At 31.7% G+C, this 20,729-nt stretch overlaps 1 protein-coding gene across 11 annotated transcripts in view; it reads left to right on the forward strand.

The window, feature by feature from the left end:
• Nucleotides 1-12,327, forward strand: part of LOC142333042 (uncharacterized) — a 70,258-nt gene extending 57,931 nt beyond the window's left edge. For 9 of the 11 annotated variants that reach the window (XM_075379838.1, XM_075379839.1, XM_075379841.1 and 6 more), the window contains 4 exons: nt 613-657; nt 4,045-4,252; nt 7,049-7,177; nt 12,066-12,327. In XM_075379838.1, the coding sequence (XP_075235953.1) occupies nt 613-657; nt 4,045-4,252; nt 7,049-7,177; nt 12,066-12,122 (439 nt within the window). In that variant the 3' untranslated portion in view covers nt 12,123-12,327. The remainder of the gene's footprint in view (nt 1-612; nt 658-4,044; nt 4,253-7,048; nt 7,178-12,065) is intronic. The other 2 variants (XM_075379837.1, XR_012758498.1) reach the window with 2 other exon arrangements.
• Nucleotides 12,328-20,729: the final 8,402 nt, after the last annotated feature.

Below are 20,729 nucleotides of genomic sequence, written 5' to 3' on the forward strand. Positions count from 1 at the left end.
CAAATCATTCTAGATTATTATGCTTTCTTCCCACCTCACCGCTTTATTAAAACGATTTCGCACAAAATATTAAAATCATTAAACTTTTTTTGTTACTAAATAAAATATCGAAAGAAACTATGAATAATAAGTAAAAATTATTTTAATCTTTAATGTATAGCCCACCAGGCTGATCAAGTGGTAAACTCGTCGTCGCAAGATCACTTGTTTAACAAGTGATTTTCGATGTCGAAGGTTCTGTGGTTGAGTTCCTAGTAAATTAGTTGCTTGTATATGGACTTGAATACTAGACAGTGGATACCGATGTACTTTGGTAGTTGGGGTTCAATTAACCACAAATCTAAGGGACGGTCGGCCTGAATCTGAACAAGACTACACCTAATTTACACGTCATACATTTCATCCTTCGCGAAATGGGCCATACGGTGGTTGCTTATTTTCACTAGTTGACCAGATTACAACAAATATATTATGAATATCATAAATAAATGTTTTTAAATGTGAGTATGAAGCAAGCTTCAAGCTCATCAGCAAAGATGTAGTGCGACTAGAACACGGATAATAAGTGTATTGTTAAGAATTCTAACTCATTAATTTTTGTTTGTGTTTCAGTGATGAAGAAAATGAAAAAAAAATATTTAAGAAAATTGATACCCTGTAAGTGATTTGTTTTTTTCAGGAAATAGTATAAAAGTAGAAAAATCTCAGAATGGTTTTGACAACAAGCTTTACGTGAAAGTCATAGCTTTAAATTAAAAATTTGTTGTTTTTGCCAATTTTTTATATGCGTGATGGATGCCCTAAAGAGAGGTGTGCTCATGACAGAGCATCTCTTTAGGTTATCCATCACGCATATAAAATACTAACAAAAAGTTAAAATTTTTAATTTGAAGCTATGACTTTCACATAATCTTACATATCACCATCAAAGCTTGTTGTCAAATTCATTCTGAGATACCGTCCTAAAATTATTTTTTACCTTTCAGTGCGTTTAGTTAAAAAGTGGTAATTTAAAAATATATCTTTTATTTTCTACTTTTTAGTCTTCATAAGATTATACTTTACAGCTTCGCTAGCGCACAGGTTTGAGCAATCTTTCGAAGTTTTCATGCCTCCAGTTTCCAATACCGCAGACAGCTTTAAAAAATTGTACATCCTAAAATATTACTGTATATACTCATATACACTTGACTGGAGCAAGAAGAAGAAATTGGGGTTTTTTGCCTTTCATTCTTGCCATAATCTAGATGTGATTGTCTAAACCAAGTACGTGGTTTGAGGGAACTAACGTTCCTCTCTCCATCAGTAGACCCAAATTGCTTTCTCGCTAATCTCCGGTTTCTCTTTGTCTCCATAATGAAAAGGACGTCAACAGTGTCTTCTATGTAAAACAACTCTTCTTTTGAGTCCTCACTCGAAAAAACGGGATAGGGATCAAATCAGTGGGGTGGGAGTCGAAACTTGTTTTTCAATTAAAAATGAAAAATTGGGTTTGGGAGCTGTAGGATTTTTTTTTTGGGTGGTCGGATGAGGGTCAAATTTATATTATAGAAAAATTGCAAAAAATTGCCGGTTCGGATTTTACGAGGGGTTTGCGGTGGGGGCCGGGTGGGAAGGGGCCCAAAACGGATACAATACCAAACAGATCCGGGATTGGCCAAACCGTTCCCGAGATATAGCCCAAAATTTATCACAAACATGAATAATTGTTTCACTAAGAAAATATGCATATAAACGAGGTTACATAAGTTCAAAAGGCAGTTTTTCACTTAGAAACTTAGCATCTTAGCGGCTGGAAAATGTCGGTAAAATGTGTTGTCATCAAGAGCAAACGTGTATGCAAAATTTCAGAGCGAATGGATAACCGGAAGTATTTCAAAATTTGATTGAAAAGTTAATGAGGTCGCATAAGTTTAAGGGGCATTTTTTTCACTTCGCAACTTGGGGAATTTTAGCAAACTGAAAATGTTGCTACAATGTGTTGTCATCAAGAGCAAACGTAAATGCAAAATTTCAGAGCAAATGGATAAACAGAAGTGCTTCAAAATTTGACTGAATGGTTCCGTACCATGAATCTCACATACATAGTCCAAGAGCGAGTTAATATAAGAAAGGTAAAAATATCTCTTAACAGTAGCTTATTATGTAATAGAATTATAGTAGTATAATATGTCCAGGTTCAATCGTCACGCTCACCTTTGACCCCTGGAGTTCAAGTTGAGGCAGAACCTCAACGTATGTTTTCCAAGATTATCCCCTGTTTTTAGTTAAACTTACACGCTGAGAGAGTGGATTTACTGCAAAATATATAGCAAAACACGGGTTTGAGACGCGTCCAAAATTATGACAAAGAACCAACTAAGAATTTGAAGATTGAACCTGGACATCTTTTTTCATGGATTTATTCGAATACATGAAAGAACGGCTATTTTCAATGATGAATGTGTTCACGTTAAATTTACATGTTGAAACAGTTGATTTAGTGAAAAATTCGTGGTAAAACATATGCTTAAGTTACTCCAAGAGGTCCTACCTTATTCATTTTAGTTGTTGTGCAATGAACATTTACTATAGACCGCTAGTGACGCATGGGGATCCCGGGGGAAACACTGTGCTTACCTTCCAAATACACAATAATTTTTTACATGCTACTCGTTTCTCATCAGATGCAAATGGAGAAATCATACTATTGGGAATCGATTTTTTTTCTATCTTTGTACGATTCGTGTAAGTATTTGGAACATGCTCGACTTTTAAATAAAACCCGTTTCCGCATCATCTTTTCCATCGTTTAGACGATTTACAAACAAATATTCAATTTCATTTTCATCACACCATCCGAATCCGTCTACAGGCCACGCTTCCATCATACATTTCCCATAAAGATATCTAAAATCATAATATTTAATTAATTTTATCGGTTTATTTTTATCATAATTATTAATTTGCGGATCGTTTGCCATAGCATAACGGTTGGAAATCATTGACACGTCGCCGCGAATGCCTTTTTCAAAAAACAAATACATATCGGGATCTCTAACGAGTTCTGATTCCAATTTCGTAGCCTTGAGCGCTGAAAACCACGATAAATGTGGAGCAGATACATAATTATACGGATCTGAATTGTTTATTCCAGTCATTTTATTACGAAAACTCTCAAACTCATCAGCCAACAACATGACATCCAATTTCATATAGAAATCGTAGTATTCACCGAGAGTCTTAATTTTAAATCGATTCCAAACGTTTTGCGCGTGCATATAATCTGATTCGGAGATGTTTTGTTTCTTTAAATTATCATAAAACGCTTCGATGGGCGGCAGTTGTGTTTCAACGAAAACAGTTGCCGATTTAATATATGTATATGCATTTTTTAGCTGTCTTGGACTAAGCACTCTTTTCTAGTTTAACTTTCAATTGAAAGTAACGATCGATTACTTTTCCTGGGCACTCGTTTAATTTTTTTTTTTTTAATTTTTGTGATTTAATTTAGTTGTAAGTGTTGTTTGCATTTTACAAATGAAATTTTTAGACCGTTAAATATTTTAAACAATATATTTAAAAACAAACAATTTCTGAAACTTGGTTACCGCTGATATAATTAATAAATTATTATAAAAGTGAAAATCCACCTTACCAGCAAATTAAATGTGTCTTTCTACATTTTCCAGTTCTAAGACCAGCGTCAAGAAAATAAAATAATATTATAAAATAAAGTCAAAAAATTAAAATGATTAAGCAGTCATGACAGTTTGCTAGTTCAGCTACTATACTAGCAAATAGTCATGACTGCTTAATCATTTAAAATTTTTGACTTTACTTTATTCTCCTGACGATGGTCTAAGTACTGAAAGATCTAGAGAAACACATTTAATTTGCTGGTAAGGTAGGTGGATTTTCATTTTTTTAATAATTTAGAAAACATACAAAAATATAATTATCATTTTTGTGCATAATACATAATGAGCCTAAACTTGTGTGTTTAAGGGTAAATAAAAATTATATAACTTCCTAAGTTTTGTTTATTCTCACGTTTGTTTTTAGATGTTCTTTACGTTTAAATATCAAAGAAATGAAGAACGATTTTTTTGACCAATTAACTCCAATTTTAAATAGAGATGAAGAAAGATCGATGAAAAAATTGTTACAGTTTGAATTACAGTTTTCATATATATGTAAATTTGTTAGCCCTGTAAGTATACACTTATTCAAATGTACATATGTGGCAATTAAAAACGGAAAAGCTATAAATGTAAGTATTTAGGAAAATAAAAATATAAAATATGAACTATTTCTTTCCATCGCGCACACGCACACAAGAATATGTATATAAATATATATATATATATTTATATGCGCGTAATTGAAATATATATTCATACATACGTGATACGAGAAAGTTATATAACTTTCTCACTACCGAGATCTTGGCCTTCGACAAAATGCTACGTAGGAGGAAATTGAAGTAAAATATTGAAATATGTGAGGATGCATGTAAAGAAGATTTATGTATAAAAATCATTCTACTCTTTGAGTAAAATTTAGAGAAACGGAACTTAAGGTGATCGTATCTCTCCACGACCCTGAGTTAATGTGCCAAAATGAATTGACATCAATGCTCTATATACAAAAACCATTCTCACAAATTTCATCCACAATACTTCCCTCCAGTTTAAAGATATCAACAAAAAGAAAAGTAAAAAAATAAAATAAAATAACATTTATACATGTGTATGTAAATCTTTCTGAGAATTTGAATGCTAAAAATATAGATACTTTTTTTGTTTTTGAAATGTCATGATCTGCCAAAACTCCGAGAAGTAACACTTAACCAGATTATCAAACTTTCACTTTATAGTATAATGTAACACCAAATGCTGTTATTATTTGTTGTATTAATGTTATGACTCGTATGCTATTATAGCTAAACAGTTCAAGTATATAGTCAGGAAATGAAAAATATTAAAAAATTTAGATATATTATCTGTCAAAGCCAAGCCTGCACTTAACTGGGGCTAGCAGAATAGCCCACCATTTTAACAATCGATACCACCGATATGTCGCTATTTCAGCAATCAAACAGGTTAAAACCGTTTCTGATAGTGATATCATTTTATTAAAAACAAACTCCATACCATTTCAGTATAATGAAGCATTTTATATAACTACATTAATGTGATGTTAATTATTAAATAACTGTTTGAAAAGAAAATAACAATTTGCTGAATGTATCATTAATGCTCGGCGACTGTTCAATTTGTTTACCATGATTTTATTATGACAGTGGTTCACTCGGGAACAACATATGAAACATATTTTTTTTAAACTATAACAGGTTGTTTAGTAAGGAAGATAGTTTTGGAAGTTTTGGACAGTTTTTTAGTTACTACAGTTTTAGTGATTTCCTTGGTGAAGCTGTACTTTAGTACAACTAATGGAAAGGAAAAAAATGTTCCAAATGCCCAACTGTAGGAGGTAGTCCTAGCTGCAATAGTTAAAGAAATCCAATTGTTCTACCCATCCAAAAAACGGACGCTACTTATCTCACTTCCATAACGTTTACTATCCTTCAGCACCTTATGCAGGATAAAAACTTGGTTACGGTCAACAATGACAGAAAATTGGAATGTCGGTCTTTGCATGATAAGTGTGCATAAAAAGTGTGTTCTAGAAGCTAAAAATAAATTTGAGAAAGAAATTTTGCCAGGATTAATTCAGAACCCTCATAGGTTAGTGCTGAATTATGATTTAGATAGATTCGAATAGCAATACAATTATTAATTTTGCCGTTTTAAAATGTTCATATAAAACCATTTTTTAACAAAAAAACATTATCATATTTTCCCTCCTGGAGAAAATCCAGGCTACTGCTTATGTTACTATGCAACTGCACTTGCCATCTTGTTCCCAGAGGTTTATTTTTTTATAAATAAAGTAACCGTATTACTTGTTTTGTAAACAGTGATGAACATTTTTGTGCATTTTAAGTATAAATAAGTAAGAGTGAGGATGCCTTGAAAAGATACGTGTATTAAATGAGATAGAAGATTATGTAACAAGTTACTACATAAATCTGATTTCATGGTAGTGAGAGTAATATTTTAATCCCTTATTTATTAATAACAAATTTTATTGTGTTTTAATCTCAAATATCAAAGTACTGATATTTAGTAATGGTACTAATTCTAGTTTGATTATATCTTTGTCTATTTTCTTTGATAACTTTATCTCGTAATTGAATTTAATAAACATACTGCTACATTTAGGGTTTAGTTAAGTAGTTTATATTCAGTTTATGTATTTCTAAGCCTTTTAAAATTCAAGTGAAGGTTCTAAAATTCTTTATGAAGCCCAAACCAGTCCTCAGGTGATTCCTTAGTATCTAGAAGAAAAGCATATATTTGTTTAGGTGATCAAAACATTAAATAAATGATGCATAACTAAAACCATTTATCGCTAATTTTCTGTTTCTATCCTGATAAATATACCTGAATTTCCTGAAGAAATTATTGATTAAATATATGGACACTGGTTGAAGAGTGCCTTAAAGATCTTTGGATGAGATTGTATTGTGGTCAATGTAGGATTTTGTCTCTTATGTACTATCCACTGTTTCTTTATCTGTGATCATTCCTCAATGTAGTGTTCAGCCAGATGCCTGTTGGATCCATACCAAGGACACTATCAGGATCAGTTTGAGTTGATGTATCCTGGTTTTTTTGGGATTTGATCAGTACATCTTTGACTATGGATCTACCTGTGTCTCTTTAACATACTTTATAGGTGTACTACCTCAAAATAGGACTGTAGGGTCCATAATTTAACACATGGTGTGTGTATGTGTGTGTGTGTGTGTATGTGTATTTTATACACACAACTTTGTTGCATGCAATTATTACATCAAATGCACCTAATGTTTAAAGAATGTATTTATTTATTTTATTAATTCCCATGACCATTAATTTTTTAGGTGCCTTATTTAATATCTTAAATTATGTTTATGTAAATATCCTTTCATTATTTATTTCTAATATATAAAACTATTCAGTTGCAGGTCTTTGAAAACAAAAAAATTTTACAATACAAAATATTAAACTTCACCGTCAGTGGTTATCAGTTAAAATCTAAATGTGTTGGTCTTACATACTGTTTGCAACATCTAAATATTAACAATTATGTAAGTTTTGAGATATCTGATCAGCCTTCTTTTTATTGTTAATAGTATTATAACAAAATTTTTACTTGTAATGATTTACAATGTATATTTTGTGTAAAAGAATTTAAAAAAGACTTCCCATTTAGTAAACTATTTTATTTATATAGTACACATACATAAGATGGTCACTGCTATTCAAAAAAAAAAACACAAAACTTTTTTTATTTTCCCCATAACTTCTATATTTGTTTACCCTGATATATTTGTTCAGTCCAAAATTTATTTGTTGAATAAAATTAAAAAGCTGCTGTAATATTTTACCTAAAACTTGCAGCTATTGTAATTCTTTATTTTATTTTATAAAAATTATTTACTTTGGAAAAAAACATTATTAAATTTTAAAATTATTAGATTCCAAGCTATAGTCATATTTCAAATTGACTAGACTGTTTTACCACTTGGCCGCAACTTTTCAACCTGCCAGAAATTTTGTTCTTCAAAAATTTATGAATGGTTATACTCAATGTCGCAGTGGCAGGGTCCAAATTGCTGGAATATAAGTTGTAATTGAGGAAAGGCAAAATTTTCCAATATATTGAGGTAAATGTTCATACAGAAAAAATGAAGTGATCACATCAGTGTCACTTGTCACACATTAATTTTCAAACTGTTCTGATGTGCTCAGCATTGTAATGTGGGTTTTCTGAACCCCAGAATCTGATGTTTTATTTACTTTTAAAAGTAGCCTCATAAGATCGAGTTATTTCATTAAGATAATTGTCATCATCAAACAATCAAGCAGAATTCTTACGATTAATCCTATCTTCTTGTGTGATTGGTGGCACTACTTTACCAGAACAAATTTTAAAAGGTTCCTTTACACATTATGAGTAACTGAACGAGGAATGTTTAATTCAGGTTTTGTTTGTCATGTTGACTTGTGTGAACTGTTATAAGTCCTAAAATAATAAGTACTTGTTTTTCTAATTTAGTATTTCTCCTTTGTAACCTTTCTTGTAATGTGTTCAACAGTTTCCAATGCTATTCACAGGCCGTAATTGTGGTGATCTTTTAATCACGTTTTATAATTACGTTGAACCACAGTGTCCTATTCTTGCAAAAAACCAATCAATACATTTTCAAATTTTCTTTAATCCAGTGTCACTCAATAGACATTGATAAAGATTTGATAGCGTATTTATTAGAATTTGTTAGGTACAGTTTAGTTCTTTTTCATTCCTCCATTTATGTGGTATTACAATAAAATTATTGATTTTATTTGTAACTATTCAGTATTGTAATAAGATGTATTACAATAAAATAAAATGTAATTTACTCACAACATTGGTACCAATTTATCTATGCGATATGAATTATTAATAAATTCTGGGAAAAGAAACAACTCCCACATTTCTTTAGAACTGTTATGGGAAACAAAAAATAACAAAACAAGTTAAATTAGTCAACATGCTGGGACAGGATAAAAACAGAATATCATAGTGAATTGATGAATTCAATTCAAAGAAGATCGCATTAATGAATTTGAAAATAAAAGTAGATGCAGCAACTTAATATTTAAAAAGCTTACTGTAACATGAACAATACTACTTATACATCTATTGTGTACAATTCCTGTCAAAAATTTTAAGAGGCTCTTGATATCCATGTGCATGGTTTGGGAGCTGCTAAACAGACTTAGTATACCTCTCATATGCAATTCAGACGATGATTTGAATTATTAAAATAATAATTAAACCCATAATGACTTTTATCCAGATACATGGCAAGAAGGTCTTTCTTGTTGAACATGCAGGAAGAGATTACCAAATTATAGCTCTAAGAGAAAGTATTGATAACGGATCGTTTAGTATGTTTTTTGTCAGTGATTGTTTAGCAGTGAATAAAAAAGTGTTTGCCTGATCAGTAAATTAAAACTGCAGTTAAGCACAAGGACAATGCTGATAAGTCATAACAAATGCTAGGGTATAAAGTAAGGGAGGTTTTGAAAAGGATACTGAAGAGAATTGAAAGTGGTGGTGGAAAAAGGAATTAACTATATAATGAAGGTCAACTGGTGGATGAAGAGGAAGTATAAGTATATTCAATGTTAGGATTTAATATTACAATGTACTTTTTGTATTACTTGCCTGAAAGTTAAAGATTATATTCAGTTTTTAAATTGTTGAAGATTTTCTTACTCACTGATACATGGGAACAGACTGATGTAGAGTGGTTTATGCAGTGTTTTTAAGAATATAACACTTTGTGAGAACGGGCATATTAGAAACCACATGTACTGTAGAGCGCAAAAGGAACTTGTAACAATTTATAAATAGGGATATGTTTTCCTGATTTTTTTTTGTCTTACTTTTAATTTGTTAGGGAATTTTAATGAATTACTTTTATTGGTAGGGATCATAACATTGCATTCAAAAAGTCACTGTACAGTATATTTTAGAATCATGTGGTGCATTCTGGTCTTTTTGTGTTAGGCTGGTTGCCTTTGGGACATTGGGTATTGCTCAGTGATAAACCAAGACATTAGATGTTGACTTATTGTACATTCTTTTTTTCATTTTGTGTTGTTTCGTTTATCGGAATCAATAGTTCTGAGAAAAGTAATGATTCTTTTAATAGAGGAATACATGTTTCACGAAAGACATTGAACATGACTTTCATGAAGGTAACACAAATACTGATTTAGTGAAGCGCAATTTTTCTGAAAAGTTTTCAAATACTTGCTGTTCCTTACTGCAATGCATTTCAAACTCTTATCGAAAAATTTTGAACAACAGGCTCTGTTGAAGACGCTGATCAAAGTGGAAGACCACCGAAATTAGATAATTCAGATTCTGTGACGGAAATACCATCAAAGCTAATGTGTAAGTAAGCAAAGCTGCAAGATATCAGACTTGCTACTGCACATAAAGGTGTAAGAAAAGAAGTGAAACTCTTTTCCTACAAAGTAATGTGTGTGCAAGAACTCAAACCAACAGATCATGGCAAAATACTAAATTATTGTAAATGGTTTAAACGTTTTATTGACCAAAATAAAAATGTTTACAAAGATTAATCAGTAAAAATAAATCATATTTGTAACAGAATTAATTAAAAAATAAACAATTGGCCACTTTTAGATTAAGCAGTAGTTGTGGCAACAGACAAGCAATTTAATGGCTTTTATTTGCACAAAGTATCTTTAGATATATTACAATAACGGTTTTAAAATGCTACATTAAATGAATGAAAGTAAATAAGTTCCTATAACATCCATTTTGGGCAAGGAATTTGTCCTGTAGTAGCCCCTTTAAATAATACCTGTATAACAGTTTTCTTTAGCTAACCTTTTTCCTTTTTTATACTGTCATTGTACTTGCAGATTTAAATTTCTGACTTCTAATATCAGACAAAGTTTTCAGTTATTTAAATGATGAAATTTTCAAAATTTACAACATTTAAAAATTTTTATTTCATCTGCAGTTTTGTGAAAAATATAATTTAACTTTTGTAAGGGAGCTGTTTATACTTGTAGCCCAAGTAAATGTGATTATTAAAAAACCAAAAAAAAGAAAATTAGGAAAAAAATTATAATTATATGTATATAAAAATAAAGACAGGAAGATATTTATTTCAAACTGAATAGTTTTGGATTTAACAAACTTTAGTCCAGGAGAGTAATATTCCACTGCTTATAAATAGTAAACTTTGTTGCTATTTTAATAGCTGTGGATGATATAAGAAAAAGATTGAAGCAAAAAGATAAGGAAGAAATATCATCTTGAACATTACTTGGCTTCATAATATGGTCACTGTGAAAATCAAGAGGAAATTCAAGGGGTATTGGACATCTGAAATAAACAAATTAGTACAAATACATGCAAGGTAATAGGCATATTGGAGCAATGTAAAAAGAATGCATATATTTGGATACAGTAATTACAGAAAGTAGAAGAAGGTTTAAGGGGTAAGAATACAGAAGGTGAGCCATTTTAAACATTCTTTAAAAGAGTTGTTAGGCACAGTTACGTGCCTTTAGATTTCAAACTGCTAGAAATCATACCAGTCACTGATCTTGACATATAAATTTGGAACATAGGTTCAAATAAATAGTAAAGATTGAAGTAAGCTACAAATGCCAAAATAAAATTTTTGAAAAGTGTAACAGGGAAAACTTGCATCTAAATGATTGCTACTTTGTTTTGTTTCAAATCATGATCCCCACTGCTGACATAATCACAGTAGGAATAATTTGATAAATATTTCATAGAAACTGGTTCAGCATTCATAAAGTGGCAGCAATAAACAAAAATACCATACGATTGCATTTAATTCCTCAAAGAGTAATCGATTTAAAAGTGCAGAGCATTATTAATTACATTATTATTGATTGACCTGAGACTATACAAGACTACACTTCATTTACATTAAATCATATCATCCTCATCCATTCTCTTATGGTGGTAACAATACCTTATGGTGGTTCCACAGCCTAAACAGAAAAAGAAAGAAGAGCATTATTACACTATATTCCGCGAGGAAATTTCCAACTCTAAGCAATCAAAAAAAAATCACACCCCATTGAAAATTCTTAAAAACCTATAACATTAAAGGCAATGCAAATAGATTATAAATGATCCTACTTCACATAAGAAGGTGCACTAATTCTTACCTCACCATTATCAATTATGAAAAATCTGCAAAATACTTTAACAATTTTTTGCTACTTGTATTTGATGCTTCCATCATTTAAATTTTTTATAAGTATTGGTTCTATCAGTATCAAAGAGGTTAATGCACTGAATTTTCCTTCACAAATGACTGATTATTTTCCCAGAAATATAACTCTTTTTATATTATGAACAATATATTTCATTAAATTGTACATTATTTCATTTTATATGTGTTTTAGGATTTTCCTTTTGAAGAACACTTTTTAACCAAGTTTGTTGTAAAGCTTCCCAAATAACGGTGGGAATCATTGAAAATGCTGTTGATAAGTGATTCTGTTTAATAGTAGAAGCATCCTACAGCTGTTACAAAATTAAACCCAGCATCCTATAAAAAATTAAAGAAAAAAAGAAATTATAAATATAATTACATAGCAAATTAAAATTTTATTGTTACAATTAATAATAAAAGTAACAGAGAGTGCTTTATTAACTATCCTTTAACTGTTTCTTTCTTTTTTTTTTACTTTTTATTTTAATTCTGAAGGAAAACAGCAAAGCATCTAGAGAACTTTACAATGCAGTGCATTCACAGCATCAACATGCTTATGCTGACTGGCTAGCAGCAATCTGAAAATAGTGTAAGCATAACTTTTGAGACTGAGGTTAGTTTATAATATATATATATATATATTACCATCACAATGAATTCTTTGAACTTTCATTATTTAATGATGCATGTATGATTCATACTCAAAAGCAAAGTGTCAAGAGAGATATTACAAACATAGTCCTGTACAATTCAATTCACTCTGTATGCTGCAAACATTCATACACAAACTGTCTCTGAAAGGAATCATTTTCTTATGTATGCCCTTCCCTGTAAGTTTTTGGTTATAAATACACAAAACAAAATACATAGACAAAATCTTAGTATATTTGCAACATTCTACTACTACTAAAATTTTAATTAAACTAATCCTGCGCTCAACAACCACAAAGAAAAGATGATCAGAAGAAGAAAGCTATGAAAAGAATAGAGAAATTAGATCTTTTATTCCTATCTGTACGTAATAAATGTTTCTACCACTAAGCCCAATGTTATTATTTTCATTTACATGTGTTGATAAAAAATGATGCTGTAACTTAGCTTTTCAAAGATATAATGCAGTCCTTCATCACAGAATAATACGTTTTTTAGTTTAATCACATTTCATCATGCTGATTAAGTTGGTTCTCACTTAGTTGATTAAATCTATTTTCCATTTTTCACTCATTCAAATTTTTTGATCTACTTTTTTTTCAAGAAAGTCCACAAATATACATTGTGGACTTACTATGAAATATTTTTATAAATTTCTACTTAAGAATTATTTATCCATTGGATTTGTGTGGGCACCATCTTGCTGAACTCAAAGAAGTATACATTTCCACCCTTCTTGAAATAATGTGAATCATCTCTGGAGTAATGATTCAAAAGGCTTCCTATACAATCGCAATTTTTCATTTCATGTATAATTATGTTAAGATACATAGACCTTGAGTGTTCCCCACAATGAGTAATCAGGTATAGTAAGGTCAGTTCTTGGTGGTAGTCATTGCAATTAGACTGAATTTGCTTGTGAACCACAGCCAGTTTACTAGCACAGAAATTATCCATTTAGGAAATTATGCACTGAAGCAAAATGAGGTGAAGCTTCATCTTCCTGTATCCAGATATGTTCCACAATTCCCTTGTTTTAGAGTTGATGCATTAACCATCTTTTCATAATTTGCAGATAAGAATCAACATTCATGTATTCTTTAAAAAAATATGATCGAAACAAATATTATGACGTCATCCCAGCCCCTAGCATGAGATGTGGTACATTCATTTCCAGCTCTCATGCATAATGAAAATTCTCCTTAATCCAGAAAATCACATTCCTGCCTCATGAACTGCAATAAACTGCACATTCAGAAAACAGCAATCTTGTTCAGGACACCACCACCACCACCATCATACTAATAAAACACAACAGGTGGCAATGCATTGTTCCACATCTCCATCAAACAACATTCACAAAAGTTGGTAAAAATGGGATAATATGAAAGTCTTTTTGAATGTAATAATGCATGTCGACCACGATAATATGAATAGATTTAATCTGACAGCTCTATTGAATTGGCAATGGTGATATATATTTGAACTCACGTCTTCTTTCATTCACTATGCAGCCTGTCTTTAATAGTATCAGAAGCAAATGCAAATTTCATTTGTTTCAAATTTAATATTAACATAAATTAATGTTGCTATGTAGATAACAGTATGTCATGGAAACATTTATAATTATTAATGGTGTGGCTTTCTCAAACTTCTGCAAACCTTTACCATGAGCTCTTTATTTTGCTTGTAAAATTAAGCATTATAACACAAACAAAAATGGGCAGTACAGTACTAATGTTGAAGCTAGGAGATGCAATATTACCAGCCTAACAATATGTTTGTTACTATAATGCAAAATTTTCAAAATCAATTACAATTATATTCCTGTACAGGGAAACTAATCATGCACCATTCTGTACATAAATTTATATATCTATACACTTGTTCAAAAAGTAGTCATGCAACCTTATGTCTTTTTTATCAAATCAATATTTTTACGGTATTTTACTGTAAATTGGCTGTTCCAAAAATGGGTCATAGAGAATAATTTGTGCATTGTGAAAATTTAAATAAACTATGATAAGATTTTTTTCAATTAAATTAGTAATAGTTCTAGACTAACTAGATGAAGTACCTAATACATTTAATGACATTTACAATAACTCACTTTCAACAGTAAAATTTATGAACTATCTTGAAATGGGTAAGAATATATTGTAAAATTTAGTAAGCAATAACAGATGTTCCACAAGGTGTAGAAAGAAGATTATTGGGGGTTTAAAGCTATTTAATATATCTTAAAATTGACTTGCTGTAATAAATCAGAAATAAAATGAAACAGTAACTCTTACAGTCTTTCCTTACTAATGTTTGATATAAGCTCCTTTCATCACGGCATACCCAACTGACAGGAGAATTCGCCCATCATTTAATGAACATGTCAGGAGTAATGAAGATGACAGCTGCTTCAATTCTATGCCTCAAATTGGTTAGATAAGTAGGTAGCAGAGGTGCATACTCAATATCCTTTATAAAACCTCAAAGAGAAAATTACGTGCGGTCAGATCAAATGGCCAAGTATGTCAACATAATCAAGATCTATCACTGCAACATTTTTATTCCAAAGTCAGCACGCACAACATATTTGGTAAGCTTCAAAGCCTGTAACAGTTTTTAACAGTATGGACGCAAATGTAAGTTTCCTTAAAACATTCCAAAAAACTTTCACAAGTTTTGTGAAAAACAAGACAAAAAATTAGCAGAAAGTGCCTGGCAAAGGGTGTCGGTACCAGATTCTAGCGTCGCTGAGAAAGCCGCCGCATAGGGCGTAACAAACGCTATGAAACTAAAAAGCAAATTTGGTGGTAGACTAAAGAGACCTTGGAGCAGAGAAACGCGGAGAAAAACCATAAGACAAAAAGGGAAAGGTTTACCTTGAACCTTACAGTTCCAAGAAAGGATGCGGTTTAAAAAAACGACGACCCGCACGCCGCAGGCACCGACGTCGATAAAGTGGGAAAAGAAAACGTTTGAAATGTTACGCAAGCTTCCCATTCGTCCTTTAACGGATATGGAGCTGATTCGATTTGCACGTAAAGTGAAAATACCACAATTCAGGAGGTTTTTCATGCGCGATACTCTACCGACTAGAATAAAAAAATTCGAATCGGGAATAGTAAATCTAGACAGCGTCCTCAATCCGGGCACACATTGGCTTTCTTACAGAAAACGAGTTGCGAACATGGTTTTTTTTAGAGTTATGGAAATTTACGTTCATCTAAAGAGTTAGTTCGTTATCTTAGATCTGGCGGAGAGAAAAACTATATTAAGTATAATTTTGACCGTAGACACAAGATTCTATTTCATTCGTTTGCGGATATCTGTGTTTGAGGTTTTTAATATATTCTGCCTGAATGGAAAATCATCCGTGCTGACCGCAGATTTTTTTCGTCGATAGAACTCGGCGACACTACGTGGAAAACGGTCTCGTTGATTTCATTCTTACAACATTCCGAACGTGAAAAAAGGGGAAAATAATATGTTTTATTACGGCGATGACAAAATTATAAAGTTAACTTTGGGAATATACCAGATCGAGGATCTGAAAGTAAAACTGAAAGACGCAATGGGTGATTTCAAGGATGACGAAGAAAAAGAGAAGGAAGATCCAAAAGTGGACGATGATAAAAACCGAAGCAAAGATTTCGCAGTAAAGCCATTCCTCCAAAATGCTTATTAAAGATCATAGTCGAACCTACGACCATGCATTCGCGGCTCTTTTGCTTTGAAATAGTAGATTTCACAAAAATCCATCCGCACTCTTTTAGGATTTGACGAGGTGGTCCATCCGGCAAACATGTGGCACTTATCTCGAGACCAGTCAGTATTTCATCTGTAAACGCTATACGCATAATCTGCAACGTCGTTCGGGGTTCGTACGTGGGTGGAGAAGAAGGTCATATAATTCACGAATTCTTTCCAAAAGTCGAACTAGGATATAAGATAATTGAAGTGCCGAGCAGTGTCATTTATCTACCAGTCAATACCAAGTCTATACAGAATATAACTGCAAGTTTGTAACCAAAACTCTGAAATGATAAAATTTCGACGATGAAGAAGTGACCGTAAGATTGTATTTGAGACGGGTTGATTTCCATCGATGATGTAGAATATAAATCCCCTCCTACAGCCACACTGTTGGACAGTCAACCTAAGAAGCTTAAACGGTTAACACGAGAGAACGTGCATTTTCTGGAATCTTTAGGTTTCACGGTCTTACAATAATGAATGGACAGATAACAAATGTAGACTCTGTGAACGCGGTGTTTGATGAAACCATTATGGGTAAAGAATACCATACTCAATACTCGTCCCCCGTTCAGATCTCCGGGTTGGGACTACTAAGGAAGGGGTCACCAGAAAATTAAAAAATAACATTCTACGAGTTGGAGCGTGGAATGTCAGAAGTTTAAAAAGGTTGGTAGGTTAGAAAATTTAAAGAGGGAAATGGATAAGAAAAATGTAGATGTAGTAGGAATTAGTGAGGTTCAGTGGAAAGAGGAAAACGACTTTTGGTCAGGATATTTAAAAATAATTAACTCAGCTTCAAATAATGGGGAGGCAGGTAGGAGTAGCATTGGAAAAGGCAAGGAATATAGAGGATGAATACGGGCTGGGCAAAATGAATGAGAGGGGACTGACTTATAGAGTTTTGCACATAGTATAATATAGTAATTACCAACACAACCCAATTTAAAAATCATAAGAGAAAAATATACACATGGAAAAAGCCAGGCGATACTGCAAAGTATCAGATAGATTATATCATTGTTAAGCAAAGATTTAAAAATCCACTCATTAACTGCAGAACTTACCCTGGAGCAGACATTGATAGCGACCATAATTTTGTGATAATGAGATGTAAATTGAGATTTAAAAGCCTGAATAAAAAGTGTCAGATGGATCGGTGGAATTTAGAGAAGCTTGAGGAAGAGGAGGTAAAGAAGATTTTTGAGAAGGACATCGCAAGAGGTCTGAGCAAAAAAGATAAGGTAGAAAATGTAGAAGAAGAATGGGAGAATGTGAAAAAGGAAATTCTTAAATCAGCAGAAGCAAACATAGGCAGAACAAAGGGAACTGGTAGAAAACCTTGAGTTTCAGACGATATATTGCAGCTGATGGATGAACGTAGAAAATATAAGAATGCTAGTGATGAAGAAAGTAAAAGGAACTATCAACAATTAAGAAATACTATAAACAGGAAGTGCAAACTAGCGAAAGAAATGTGGATTAAAGAAAAGTGTTCAGAAGTGGACAGAGAAATGAACATTGGTAAAAAAGACGAAGCATACAGGAAAGTTAAGAAAAATTTTAGGGTATATAAATTAAAATCTAATAATGTGTTAAACACAGATGGTACACCGACTTATAACATGAAAGGTAAAGTCGATAGGTGGGTGGAATATATTGAAGAGTTACATGGAGGAAATGAATTAGAAAATGGTGTTATAGAGGAAGAAGAAGAAGTTGAAGATGATGAAATGGGAGAAACAATACTGAGATCTGAATTTAAGAGAGCATTAAAAGATTTGAATGGCAGAAAGGCTCCTGGAATAAACGGAATACCTGTAGAATTAATGGGCAGTGCTGGTGAGGAAGCGATTGATAGATTATACACACTGCTTTGCAATATTTATGGAAAAGGGGAAGTTCCATCAGAATTTAAAAAAAAGTGTTATAGTCACGATACCAAAGAAAGCAGGAGCAGATAAATGTGAATACAGAACAATTAGCTTATCTAAACGCTATTTTTTCTTCAATCAGTCTTCCTTTGTTATTTTGTACACTATCTATTATTCTCACTTCTACTATGTCTGTATACTTTGTGACCTTATTCAAAGATATAAAGAAATTACGATAATTGGAGAAACGTATGATACTTTTCGCTGAAGCACTTCTTGAATCGGTAGATCACAAAATACTAAGCAATAAAGTCTCTTCGAAAATATTTAATTTAATTTTGTGATTCTTTATTTGTATCTTTTTTTATTAAAAATATCCTTTATGATTAATGTCAAGCAACTTATTACCTATCAACAGGAGAAAATCTCCAATCGCATGTTTTGCAAGGTTTAAATATATTAAACAAAAATGATTAAATTTTAAACGCAGGTACATTTTATCTTCTGGTAAGTGAGAAGATACAAAAATAATTCTATAGTGGCCAGTAATATAGTTTTTGCAAATTTCTCTAAGTTCAATCTTAGTTTTGTTGCAATTGGTTCAAATTTTCTACACAGTTAAAATAATTAAAACACGTAACAGAAAAAATCATGGAAAAATAAAGGAGAAACGTTGAATAAAAAATTCTTAGAGGTAATTATTGTTATGATCAAAGAAACAGAATAATGGCAATGAACACAAGGCTTAAATATTAACTGAATTTTAATGAGATTTCTGCATTTTATTGTTGGTTTTATTTTTTATTTCTTTTATTAACTTATTAAAATAGCCACTTGTTTCTAATCTGCAGATATTTTAAACAAAGTAAACTTGAACAACTAAAAAAAACTACTTTCTAAACTTTCTAATTTACAGAATTTTTTGAAAAACTAAACTTGATAAATTAAAAAACAGTAAGTAGTCTTTATAAAACAATTTTATTTAAAATTGGCTAATTTTAAAAAATTTGCTTATTTCTCCTTAAGCAAAATTATCTACTAATAGAAAACTGGTTCTTTGCATTTCTCTTCTCCCCCTTCTCATTCCTGTCATAAGTACAGTTTAGTTCAGTTTCAACCTGTTACTACTTTTCTGTTTCCCTTTATATTTTTCTTTTAAAATTCTTTCTTGAATACAGATACACTCAAAGAACACTCAATACATAATGTTCATCTTTTAATTGTATTATTAAACAAAGATTTCCTTTCCTTTTCTTTCAAGATTTTATGATACTCTACACAGTATGTCTGAAAAAATCCCGAAATAAATTAAATAAAAATACATTTTTAAAGATAAACGAATTTACCCACATCACCCCTCTTTTTTAGAGACCTTTAGTTATACATTTATTGCAGCGAGGGTAGAGCCCGTCAAACGCTCTGGGAAGATCACTTTATGGGATCGCCTTCAACTGCTCGATGCAAGCCCTTTGATGGCGGGAATGTCGTCAAAAAAGCGGTCTTTCATCTTCAACTTGAGTTTCGGGAACAGAAAATAGTCTGCTGGAGCCAAGTCGGGAGAATAGGGTGGCGCGCGATAAGACAGTGATTTGATTTGAGGATTAATAACGTGTTAAAACTGCTGCCATGTGTGCCAGGAGATTGTCGTACAAGAGAGTCCAACTGCCCGGATCCCGGTACTCGGGCCGAATTCAATGAAAGCGACACATCAGGCGTTTCATTGCTTCCAAATAGAATTTAGAATTCACGGTTTGACCGGCTGTGACAAATTCATGATGAATCCGACCCTTTGAATCGAAGAATGGAATCAACATCGTTTTCACTCTTGATTTTTGCTGCCTAATTTTCGCCGGTCTTTGTGCTCTACAACTCAACCAAGCAACCAAGCACGTATCACCAGCATTATGACATTTATAATAAAAAAACAGTAGATAACAACCAAAACTTATCGAATCAGTGAGATCAATTCAGATATTAATCAAAACATTTGTTTGGTTATTTAAACATCAAGAAAAACAAGGAGTAGAATATGGATTTTCATTACTCTAAAATTATGTTTTAAATATTAATGTTGGACAATAATTACTTTTATATATCGTGGATATCTTTCATGATATTTTTCAGCCCAATTTATATTTAGTTTCGCTAAACGTAGGACCTGGATATCATATCTGCCAGTGCTAACTGTATATATGACGTATTAAGGATATGAATTTAGTCTAAGATCAGATATTAAAAACATCCTAGTTTTTTTTTTTTTTTAAACGATAGATAAATGCCCGAAATCAAATGCAATGTTTGGAAAAATACCGCAGAGCCAATATTCAATTCTGTAAAACTTTCGTTCTGATCAGCTCGGAGTTATATATACGAACAATATTTCTTTAATATTATTTCAGTTTTTATTTGCGCAAGGAATTAAGGATAATTTTCTGTATATTTTTACTAATTCAAAACTTAATAATTTAGGTAAATGTTTAAATTTGAAATCTTTTTCGTAGTTGTGTTTTACGTTTTCTTATGTACATTTTATTTTATTTATATTTTAGAAAAGGATAGATTTGTGAACTAAGAAAATA

The sequence above is a fragment of the Lycorma delicatula genome, chromosome 12 (assembly GCF_047948215.1).
Source record: "Lycorma delicatula isolate Av1 chromosome 12, ASM4794821v1, whole genome shotgun sequence".
Classification (NCBI taxonomy): Eukaryota; Metazoa; Arthropoda; class Insecta; order Hemiptera; family Fulgoridae; genus Lycorma; species Lycorma delicatula.